The sequence below is a fragment of the Parasteatoda tepidariorum genome, chromosome 8 (assembly GCF_043381705.1).
Source record: "Parasteatoda tepidariorum isolate YZ-2023 chromosome 8, CAS_Ptep_4.0, whole genome shotgun sequence".
Lineage (NCBI taxonomy): Eukaryota > Metazoa > Arthropoda > Arachnida > Araneae > Theridiidae > Parasteatoda > Parasteatoda tepidariorum.
In genome coordinates this window covers 27,752,161-27,765,588 of record NC_092211.1, presented here as the reverse complement: position 1 = coordinate 27,765,588, position 13,428 = coordinate 27,752,161, and the positions used below count along the sequence as shown (strand labels likewise).

At 26.1% G+C, this 13,428-nt stretch overlaps 1 protein-coding gene across 4 annotated transcripts in view; it reads left to right on the top strand.

Annotated features, from left to right (window-relative positions):
• LOC107449061 (biotinidase) overlaps window positions 1-13,428 on the top strand; it is a 29,534-nt gene that overhangs the window by 11,343 nt on the left and 4,763 nt on the right. Inside the window, exon 1 of one of the 4 annotated variants that reach the window (XM_016064478.4) lies at window positions 13,053-13,227. The exons of the other annotated variants lie outside the window; for them this stretch is intronic. Within the exon in view, the coding sequence (XP_015919964.1) occupies window positions 13,188-13,227 (40 nt within the window). The 5' untranslated portion in view covers window positions 13,053-13,187. Of the gene's footprint in view, window positions 1-13,052; window positions 13,228-13,428 lie in introns of those variants that run through there. 4 annotated transcript variants of the gene reach the window in all.

The window sequence follows — 13,428 nt, the reverse complement described above, 5'->3', positions numbered from 1 at the left end:
CTAAGTTATATATATATATATATATATATTGTGTTCATCTGATGAAACAAAGATAAGTAATTTTTAAAAGCGTGCTATAAATATATTTGTTCAATAAATATTATGCTACAACGTTCCCTACTCTTGAAGTGGAAAAATTCAGTATTTTTCTAGTCGACGTTGTTTTTAGGACTCCATCACCAAGGAAACGAAGACGCGAATTTCTTTTTTAAAAAGGTTTTTATTTTTAAACAACAAATGTGTTATATCGTGTATAACCCTTGATTACCTAGTTTGAACAGCGTCATTCTTTTTCCTGAGACCTTTGTGTTCCTTTCGAATTTGATTGGCTGTCGCCGATCACATGGGTAATCAGTCGCCATTTTGTTGACTAGTTGGAACGGTGAAATATCATTGCACTCTATCTGTTTATTCTATTTTTGCTTTTATTTTTACCTTATTGTTTCATACTTTTAAATTAATAATGACAGGATATTGAGTTCGAGTGTTCTAATAAATCAAAATTAGGCTTTAAATTATATCGCTTACCTGTCGCAATAAAGAGCGACTGAAAGTATGGTTGCATATAATTGGCAGAAGGAAATAATACTAGATAGGAAATAATACTAGATACGATATAATTTTATATTAAGAAATTGCTAAAAAAATGTCCCGTTATATTTTAAATTGCTCATTATTTTATTTGTTTATGTGAAATTTTTGCTTTTAATTTTAAAGAAAGGTCTTAATAAATGTTTATATTGATATTTTGAATTGCTTTGCTTTATTTTATAAAAGAATAATGCTCCTATTTCAATCAACTAACAACTAGGGCAAGTATTTTCCTCTTTAAAGATATGATATTAACATTAAAACTAAAACATAATCAAAAACTAAAATATAAAATAATTAACGATTCAAATTGATTACAATTGAAGTACCTTTGTGCTAATTCATTAATATATTTCTTAATAATTCATTAATATATTCATAAATATATATCTATTCATAATATTTTTTCATATCATATACCTCGCAGTTCGATTGTTTTACTTCATCCAATTGATAAAATTGAAATGTATTTTACTTTGAAATATCAGGAATTATTTGTTGAAATAAAATATTTGTCTTACAATATTATAAATACTCAACTAATATATCTCAATCATAGTGAATCCTTATAAATTAAATAGCATTAGCACTTATTTTTGAAATACCGATAAGATGATAATGGCGTTGAAGTGACTGTATTAGTTTAATATTTATAATATGTTTTATATTTTAATTGCCAAACACATTTTTATTTAATTTATAATTTTAAAAATTAAACGGCAATTTTTAATTATTTTCTGATTTTGTTGTTCGCATTTAAAATTTTAATTAAGATTTCACATTAAATTTAATTATTTGCTCTTTAAGCTTTAGCAATTTTTTGTAATGAAAGACCGAATGACAATCTGTATGGATTAAGAAGGAAAAGATTTGAACTATTGAAAAAAAAAACTTTTTCATGGAACACTGATAATAATGTACATAATGATTTAAATCCCAAATCATACCACCTTTTGAACCTCATAAAAAAACTGATTGCACTTGAAAGAGTTTAGAGAAAAAAGTTATAGCTGATTATGAATGACGAAATGAGAAAGTTTCAGTTTACTGATAATGTATTATTTTCACTGAACGGAATAAAACTTAAACATAATTTCATAAAAAAAATGAATTAAAAGAATAAATAGTAAATATTTAAGCTATCTTCAAGAAAATGAAAATATTAATTAATAAAAAGTGGCACTTTAGAATAGAAGCTCCTTACTTCTACACTGATAGTTGCGGTTACAAAAGGAATTGCAGTCACCAAGATGGCTGTGTGTCGCTACTTAATCTACGTATTCAGGACTTTAACATCGTGTACTTATATATATGTATTCGTTATTTAATTATATCTGCTAACAATTAACAGGTGATATTTATATTATCTACTAAAATTTTATAATGAGAATCTAAAAATTTAACTAACGCTTAGCATAGAATTAATAAAAAATGGAAAATAATAAATATTTATTTTGTCAACTGCTCTTAAGTATATTTTTGCTTAATTTACTACATGCGAAAGAATTACTTCCAAAAATTTGGCCGTTGAAAAGCAATTTTCAATAGATTGCGAAAGAAATACTTCCAAAAATTTGGCTGCTGAAAAGCAATTTTCAATAGATTGCGAAAGAAATACTTCCAAAAATTTGGCTGTTGAAAAGCAATTTTCAATAGATTGTGAAAGAAATACTTCCAAAAATTTGGCTGTTGAAAAGCAATTTTCAATAGATTGCAATTAGTAATCAAAGCTACTTCGGAATGTTATTAACTGGAAACATTCCTTGGCCACCATGTTTTCGTTACGTTTTATTGAAAGAGGATGCGAGGAAAATATATTTTAGCATCATATATAATTTAAGTCCAGAACCATCCAAAGTTAAGAATTGAAGTAACCCCAGTTGATGATACCACAATATTATATTTCTTCAAAGTTTCTGAAAACATATTAGAAACTAATTTGTGTTTTAAATTTTTATTTGATGAAAACATCAATAAGTCATTTTCAGTTACCCATTAATGTCAAACGTTTAAGCTAATTAATTAGAAAATATTAATAAAATAACATTTTTATTTCCTTCGGTAAGTCTTTTCATTTTATCAATAACTCACTTATGTTTATTTTAGTTGTTTTCATTGTGTCACGGCGTTCTAAAAGGAAACACGTTATATGTTAAAATATAAACAGGCTGTTCCAATAAAAGGGGGAAATTTAAGGTCTTAAAAATTTACTTTTGCAACTGAAATGAAATATTTCGAAAGAAACATTGCAAAAATGCTTCATATTCAAGTGAAATAAAGATTTCCTAAAAGTATGCGGAAAACAGATTGTTTATTAAACGTTGAACGATTCTGAAATATAAATATGTCTTGTGTGATGTCAAACGTTTCATAATAATGAAAAATAACAATAAAAACAATTTTTAAAACTAGTGGGCAGCGCCCCCTGCTCGCTAACGCTTGCCAACCCCTGAAAATTGCTACGCAATCTTATATGGTTTGCTTCGCAAACCAAGCTCGCTTCGCTCGCTGCTAACTTAGGTTCATTGCAAATGCACAAAAGTTTAAGAATTCAAAACAATTATTCAAATCCATATAAAAACTCTTTTTAAAAAAGAAAATTACATCTTTTTGGTAAATACTAAGTCATTAAAATAAATTTGAATTCAAATAAATGACATGTAATTCGTTAAGCCTATTAGAAAAATGCTATAGTATAAAATCTTAAGATAAAATTTCTAAAACTGATATCTCTTTAAAAAGGTTAAAATTTTGGCTGTAATTAATCGTCAAATAAATTCGTAACATATAAATTCGTGAAAAAAAGCGCTTTCGACAAAATACTAAAATAAAGATCTACCGACAAAGACTACTCACTTCTGCCTAGCTTAATAGGAAGAGATCACATTTGGTGAGAATACTCTCTCTGGTTATTTCAGTTTCCGTTTTTAAAAGCGCTATATGTTCAGCCACCTAAGCTAGATTTGGCATGTGACATTTTTAGCGGCAATCATTGGTCGATTTTCTAGCGTTGCCATTCGAGGAGTTGTAATGAGGCTTTTTTTTGTCGCTGTGTAAGAGAAATATATATATATAGATACTTTTAGCTATAGATATTAACTTATTAAATTGATGTTCCAATACATCACTCCATCATTTTTAAATATCCTATACAACAGTAGTGCAAAATTATTTTAGTTAAATATTCTATACATCAGTTGAAAAAATTGTTTAATTCGCATTAGTTGACAAAAAGCACACAATACGAAAAGCAATGCGTATTCTCTGAACTCAGAGTTGTGGTATCTACTTTTTGTTGTTAAATCAGTTTTAGGTTTTTTCTTTCCTTTTTCTTTTTTTTTTTTAAATTTTTTTTGTACTGATAATACGCATAAATGTCACTGTACAACATTACAATTTCGATGAAAAACTTATTTACGGTAAGAAAATCTTTTCTTTGTTATCAATTAGTTGAATTTGAACTGCTCTTTTCATATTTACGTAAATAGCACCATTTGTATTTTATGACGATAGCATTGACTTTTTAGATTATAAATCTAAACGATTAGCTTATATAATTTTTTGCCTTAGAAATTTGTTTAATAAAGTTTGACAAAAGAAACAAAAACATTATAATTAAAAATGATAAGTCCAAATTCTAATTTGTATAACAATAATTTAGTGCAATGATTTTTTAAACTTAATATAAAAATTTTAACTATATCCACTATTCAATTATAAATATAATATGAGTTCATTTAAGCATATAGCATTATTTTAATTACGCAAACAAAACATTAATAAAAAATTATTTTTTCTAATTTGCAGTTTTTTCAAATAAAAATCACACTTAGGAACATTTTTTTCCTCCCGTGTTCTAATACATGAGATTTTTCAAACGGATCTTGGTCGCTGATTTGAAATAAGCAATTGGCTTCTATATCTAAGCCACAGTTTTTTCAAATGACATTTTTAGTATATTTTTTGTCAAAATGTGAGGGTTTGTTGTTGTTTCGAATGACACTTGTCAATATTAGCAAGCCTGCTTGATGGAACTAAGCGAATTTAAGGAAGAGGATGCGTTTCTTGTTTTTCAGTGGTGCCAACTATGGCCAAGAATACGACTTCTGCCGCACACAGACGTCACTGCCCATTTATAGGGCGAACCAATTCAGACATCCATTTATAGATCCACACATCAAAATTCTGACCTGAAACAAGGAACGGTCAATCTCCAATTCAGTACCCACAGAGGCATGATTTGCTACGGGATAATAGAGGACTCTATGACACGTCAGTTTTAACAGGCATCAGTAACAATTTACTTCACGGGGAGTCTTTGGCCAGAGGGGATCAAACTCTCGACTTCTTTGACATGGGCCTAACGCCCTACCAACCAGGCTATCCCGGCTCAGGTAGAAGTATAAGAACGTTGTATACAAAGAGTGGGGTGTCTCATAAATGCTGCAACAAACTTCTATGAGAGTGTGGACACATCGTCATGATTAAAATGCGACAGAAACACATTCCCGGAAATGTCGTTATACGCTGTTAGGAGAGCTTCCTTATTATGAACTGTTTCTTCATTTGATTCCGAACATTTATACGATCCCACGTTATTATATAACGTTTTTGAACTTGTACATTTTGTCAAAAAATAGACTAAAAATATCATTCAAAAATCTATAGCTTTAGGAGTAAAACTAATTTTAGATTTGAAACCTTCACACCTGAAAGTCAAGATCCAGTATTTGTGTAAATGGAACAAACAATTTGTTCACAAGTGTTATTAAATTTAGCTAAAATAAACTGAAGGAAAGAAAATATTTACTTTTATTTTCATTTCTTGCCTATAATTGATTGATTGTTATCTAAGAATTAATGAATTAAAAAGTAAAAAAAATATTGTATTAAGATGAATTTGGTTCCATAAATTTAATTTCCGATTCTATTGCCATAAAGTTTGAATTTAATCATTTTACTTGGTTGCATTGGTTTACATTGCAATTTTATCCTGGAATTTGTAATTTAAATTATTTCATTTTTGGATGCTATAAAAAGTAACTAAATATTTTTCTCCAAATGGATAATTTAGTAATGGTGCAAGAAGTTAGCTCTTAAAATTGATTTACAATTTTTTAATAATAACTCTGCAATCATTATTGAAAGAGTAATAACGTACCTTTATCATATTATGCTGCGTAACAAAACATCAAGCTATTACTTTTTCAAGAAACTGAACTTCCAAATAATGCCTTTAATTTTGATTTATAATAAAAATGAGAAATGAAATAAAAGTAGAGAATAATACGAAGAAGAGATAATAAATAAATGTTATTGAAGAATCCGGTTGAATAACGAGGAAATAACTAATTTACTGGTAAATGAGGCTATAACTATTATTAATTTTACGCTAATTAAAGCTGAAGTAATATGAATTCTTTTTTTATTAATTAATTACCATGTCATGTGATTTTTTCGTTTAATGGAAATGAACGAAAGGGTAAGGCGCCAATTACTAACTATAAAATACAAACAAATACAATAACTAATTTCTACACCTTAGCGGTAAAATTTAATGATATTTACCGCTAAGGTAGTGTAGAAATTAGTTGTTCTACAGATTATCTGGAAAATATGCAGATTAATAATGATAATCCATAAAATGTCCAAAAATTGATTTACTTTTCAAATTACCTACGTAATCTGCAAATTACCAAAATAATCTGCAAACTACCTAGATAATCTGTAGACTATCTGGATAATCTGTAGACTATTCTAAATAATCTATAAACTATCTAGACAATCTGCAAATTACTTAGATAATCTGCAAACTACCTAGATTATTTGCAAACTACCTAGATAATCTGCATATTAAATGCTAAGCACTCGTTAATGTGAAAATAAGATATTTGTTGGAACAACAGCAAAAGCTCTGTTCTCTTAAATTAACATAATGAAATTTTATTTTTATTTTTCACTATCTGAAAATTTAAGTTACTACAATTAAAAAATAGTGCGTGGAGTCCCTCCGCCCGGAAGAAGTCAAACTTCGCAACCTGCGACGTTAATTGTAGAAGAATCAGCAGTCGTAGAAGGATCACTAGTTCTATTCAACGACTCTTTTTCCTGCTCCGCTCGCTTCCGTGCTCTGTAATCACGGTAATATTGTGCATTTTTCCCTCGTGGACCTCTTGAACCAGTGGAAGTGCTTGTGGTTGCCTCATCGTCTCGCCCTGGAAAATGTATTTGTATTAATAATGTATGTGAATGCGTCATAATGTAATTTCAGAAGAGAAAACCTAACAATCAATTGATATTCACAAGAGACGTACCTTGACATAACCTTAAATCCGTCGCATTGTCCGTGGGATTGTTTTCACTCATTTTTTACAATTGTTATCCACTAAATTTGAAAATAAAAAATACTACCCTATTAAATTATATGTGTATCAAAATAAACTAAAAAAATATTTATAGAAAAACAATACTTTTATTATATTTATGCTAGTGAGAACTAAAACAATATGGAAATGAATGAGGGAAAACTGGATCCTACCACGTGATTTCCCGGTCAATAAAAATGTAGCGTTAAACGTTTAACGCAACATTGTTGGGAGTCGCATAAGAAGTATCACTTCAAAAAAACTCGCACATTCTTTGATCATTCTTTGTTTCAAAAACACTTTCACATTGAATGAAAAGTGATATAGTTCAGCCTCTGGTTTGGACATCACTAATATCAAATCAAATCACTCGCACTTACATTTATTTTTGAACAAGCTTGAGAGACAAACACTCAGATATCTTCAACTGGCATCAGCATAAATTAAGAATAAATTTTTTATTAGTTTCGATTTCTTTTCAGAGTGAAATAAACTAAATGAGGTATTTATATTTTTTATTGTTTTGCTGAATAATAAATTAATAATATATTTAATTTTAATAAATTTCATACGTAACTGCATCCAGTACGTATGAAACGTAATGAGTACGTAAGTCGCAATAAGTAATAAGTTTCATACGTAATAAGTTTCCAGTACGTAATAAGTTTCATACGTAACTGCATCCAGTAAGCTTAGGCAATTAAAATACTTTAAACTAAATAGAATTTCTGAAATAGCAAGGAAGTGTAGAAATGGATTAACTTTTCGCATGGCTGTTAAATTATCTTTTTGGCGACAAAACAATAACCTTTTTAAAAGTAATCAAAAGTAGGAAGAGCGAATGGATTGTAGTTCAATTCTTAAGAGAATTGGGGAGGGGGAAGGGATAGGCTTTTCTCAGTATTTTATATAATATTTTCGGTAATAGTGAAAGGGATGGCGTATTTCGCCATCCCTTTCATTTTCAGCTATTTTTTGACGCCAAAATCAGCGCCAAACATTTATAGATATTTGCCATGCTTTTTACACATCATTTTAAAACTACTGAAACACATTAAAACATTTTATTCAATGAATATTTGAAATATTTAATATGGATATTAATTAAACATCTACAAAGGAAGTTTAGAATTGACATCGCATGATGAGCGTGGTGTGTACAGGGCGCAAAATAAAAAATGGACCACCATGAGTAACTTTTGATCTATTGATCAGATCGGCATGTTCTAGGAATCATTCTTCATGATTCGAGGGGTTGACCTCTAATATGCTAATTAGTTAATGCAGAGGATATTTTAAGCTACGAAATCAGATACAAAAAGGTATTTTCTCTGAATAAGCATACTTTTTTTTCGAAGGATTTGGATTTTTGATCCCCAAAATATAGGGGGTAGCCGCTATCAGGAAAATATGGTCCCCATTGTGATTGTCAGGAGAGCGATCCAAAGTTTGGACCCCTTAATGTTATTGTTACTTACTGCGTATTTCGCCATATCTTGAGATCAGCGATATAAAGCGATGACTCTTTCAGCGATTTGAAAACTTTTTGCACGCAGTTATAAAATTTGTTTATCCAAATATAATTCCTAGAAAAAATTAATTTAAATAAATATTTATTATTTTATTTAATAATAGCCGTAAAAAAGTTTGAATCGTAAGTCATTCAGTTTTTTACATCATTTCAAAGAATGTGATGCTACATGACAGAATACAAAATTTGAGCAAAATCTGTCAAATAGAGAAATTGAATTTTAAATATACGACTTCTTTGCAGTTATATTTTCAAACTTCAAGCAAGGTCCTTTTTGAAAAAAAAAACATTTACTAGTTAACAACTCATTTGTTTCAATACCCTCAAATGCCTATTTACCATTCATTCGTTTACCTCAATTATATTTTCACTTATCGACTTTGCTTTCATGAATTTTCACAACTCTTCCTACAAATAAAAAATACACCAAGCAACCACGATTTTATTTTCAATTTGATAAGTTTTTCTTAAAATCTCATCTTACATTCATCTCATTCGGAAGAAGATCAGTACCAGCTTTAAACCGTTTACAAGGTTGAGTATTCATATCTTTCACTCAAACAGGACAAAAATAAGGAGTAGGTACTAATCAAACTTTCATACATACACCTGCCAATCATCGCTTTCTTACTCTTTTTCTTCACGTCAAAAAAATGTGCATTTATTTTTTCTGACATTTTTTGTTGAGACACAAAGATAATGCAACGATATCAAGCGAGTAACTAGTAAAAGAATAACGAAGGTTAAAATTCGAGATGAAATTTATAAATTTGAAAATTAACCAAGAACCAATCGCATGATGGTAAACAAAAATTGCGGTAACCCGAAAATGATGTCAATGAATGCAAAGAATCTATGGTAGCCAGAAACGGGCTTTCAGCAAAATTGTACAATTGACATTGTCGCCAACCCAAGGTGCCCCCGAGTCTACACAAGAGCTATAAATATTAATTAAACTGCCTGATTCAAGGACGAAATTGCAGTATTTATTTCTGCGTGAATATTTGGTAAACGAAATTATTAAACTGTAATTGAATTCACCAAGTTTGTTTTATTAAATTTTTTATCTGTTTGAAATAATATTGTTTAAGATATGGTTAACTATCAAACTAACTCTGGTTAACACTTTATCTGAAAAATAAACTAAAGCGAATAGGATTGGAATTTAAATCACGAGGAAAAAGTTTTCTCATTTAGATCCAGTTCTAATATATAGAAGCACCTTGCAAAAAAAAAAGTTTGTTATTTTCAGTTAGATTTGATACCGAACGGTTGTTAAAATAATGGGAATTATAAAATGACTCTCCTTGTTTTACAGCATTCGAAGCAGCTTCATAGATGCAAGGAGTTATTAGGAGGGAAGAAAGTGATGAATCGGTTTGATTCTCAAGAGAATCGAAGTTGAGAGGATTCTTCTAGAAAGAACACTGAGCAATTTAATAAAAACTTGTATGAAGATTGATGGAAAGTATTTGTTAGTTGCGCATGAAATTAATTTAGGTTTATGAAAGAAAATCTCGAAATTTAATCATAATTTTCTTATACAATTTTGTAGAGTTAAAAATTTAACATATTCTCTGAATTTGTTTAAATTATAAACCACCACATCATGTCCTTACTTCAACGCCTTTTACGCAATTTTTTTTAAAATTTAAAGCTTCACAGATCTTTGTGACATACTATAATGTTTTAATAATACTATACGACTTTGGCTTTCTATATTGGTTATCTTTTGAATTTATCTTGTACAACATATAATCTTCCTTTAATGATCACCCAGCCTAACACTACTATCTTTGAACTAATTGTAATTGTTCAATTCCAGCACTTTTATTAATTTTAAACAATATATTAATCTAAGCTTTTTTTTATCGTACAGCTCTTGCCTGTACGGAAGTACTTTGATTTAAATTCGAACTATTTTCAAAAGATTTCCCTGATGTTGTCACAGTACTTTACGTGTTGAATTTTAACTAAAATTTAAAATCTGTTTGACAGTCACTAAATCTTAAAAATCATCGTAAGTTTGAGTTTGAGATATTTCAGCGTAGAAGGCAGCAGAAATATTAAAATTATTTCCCTCTCTGTCGTATAGTAAGATAGAAAATAAACCTCTCCCAATGTACTATTACATGTTGTTCTACCTCCTCACGAACCTCTTGAGCAATAACTTGAGCATCGTATATAATAAATATATATATTCCATTTTTCTAAAATGAAAACTCCTTCATCAATAATTGGTATGATGGCTGCGACACCAAAGCACCGCTTATGTTTAAAACTTCCACAGCCATTTCGGAAATAATCAAAAATAAATCTTTTTACTTCGTAATTACTTCGCGACTGAGTTATATTTCTATAAAAGCACAAAAATATTCTAAATAAATACTTAATGTGTGACTAACTATTCAACAAGACTTAAATTATTACTTAAGGCCACATAACAAAATAAATCCAAATAAATAACGTATAATTCATTTTTTTAACACTGCTCAAAAGACAACTAAATAAAATATATNTATATATATATATATATATATATATATATATATATATATATATATATATATATATATATATATATATATATATATATATATATATATATATATATATATATATATATATATATATATATATATATATATATATATATATATATATATATATATATATATATATATATATATATATATATATATATATATATATATATATATATATATATATATATATATATATATATATATATATATATATATATATATATATATATATATATATATATATATATATATATATATATATATATATATATATATATATATATATATATATATATATATATATATATATATATATATATATATATATATATATATATATATATATATATATATATATATATATATATATATATATATATATATATATATATATATATATATATATATATATATATATATATATATATATATATATATATATATATATATATATATATATATATATATATATATATATATATATATATATATATATATATATATATATATATATATATATATATATATATATATATATATATATATATATATATATATATATATATATATATATATATATATATATATATATATATATATATATATATATATATATATATATATATATATATATATATATATATATATATATATATATATATATATATATATATATATATATATATATATATATATATATATATATATATATATATATATATATATATATATATATATATATATATATATATATATATATATATATATATATATATATATATATATATATATATATATATATATATATATATATATATATATATATATATATATATATATATATATATATATATATATATATATATATATATATATATATATATATATATATATATATATATATATATATATATATATATATATATATATATATATATATATATATATATATATATATATATATATATATATATATATATATATATATATATATATATATATATATATATATATATATATATATATATATATATATATATATATATATATATATATATATATATATATATATATATATATATATATATATATATATATATATATATATATATATATATATATATATATATATATATATATATATATATATATATATATATATATATATATATATATATATAATAATATATATATATATATATATATATATATATATATATATATATATATATAAATAGATAGATAGATAGATAGATAAACGCTATATTTTTACGACTGTAATATGTCTAGGATATATCTCAACGATATATTTTACAAACTTTCAAAAGCCTTTTTTAACACGTTTTTTGAAAAATAAAGCTTTAAATTAAGTGTTACAGTCTCCCCACAGGAAGGACAATGACCGTGTTGACCATGAGGAAGGTCAAGCAGAAAGTTAAAATAAATACAAGCTGCTATATTAAAAAAAGAAAATTAATATTACTTAATTAAGAATTAAAATTAATATTAATTAATTAAGAAGACCAATTTAAGAAAATTAAAGGATTAGGTATAATTAAGAGTTAATTGTCATTTTGCATTAATTGTAAATGCGGCATTAAGTGTTTACAAATTTATAGAGATCTCATTCATAATCGCAATCTCATTCATCAAAGAATCAGCTTCTTAGAAGGGTGGGGTGGGGGAGGGTGAAAACCAGGTGCCTCTAAAATCGGATGAAACTCCCAAGATACCATGTTATTATAAGCTCTTTTTATAATTTTTCTCAAAGGTATATTTTCAAAATTGTCAAAAAAATATTATTACATATTTTTAAAATACTCAATGAGTGATCACGTTTAAGGTTAAAGTGTTCTTACATTATTCTATAACATAGAATATAGAGTGTATATTATTCTATAATTTATTTCCACCGTAAACATTGATTGCATTGTGATGAGGCAGGTATGACTCTATTATTGAAAAAAAATTTAATCAGATAAGAGGATAAAAGAGAAGCAATTTCTGATTTATCACGCCGTTGATAAGATCATTGCTACTCAATATTATCTCTTTAAACGAGGGATACACATTGTTATGAAGTGTGTTTGTTACACTTAGAAATCAGTAAATTTTAAAGTAAACATTCGTTTCATTAGGAATCTCAAAAACATTATGAAGCTGTGTGACTTAAGGGACTATAAGGGAGCCATTTGTACGTATATTTTGAAAAACAATTGTGTCTTAAAAATTTATTAAATTCATTTATAAATTTAAATATTTATTGATATATCAATTTTAAATATTATTATTACGTAAAATTAAACTTTTTTTCAATAAAAAACTAAAAAGTAATATCCAAAAAGATTGTGCCAATTTAATTGGTTTGAGTTTAATGAAATTTAAACTGCGTATG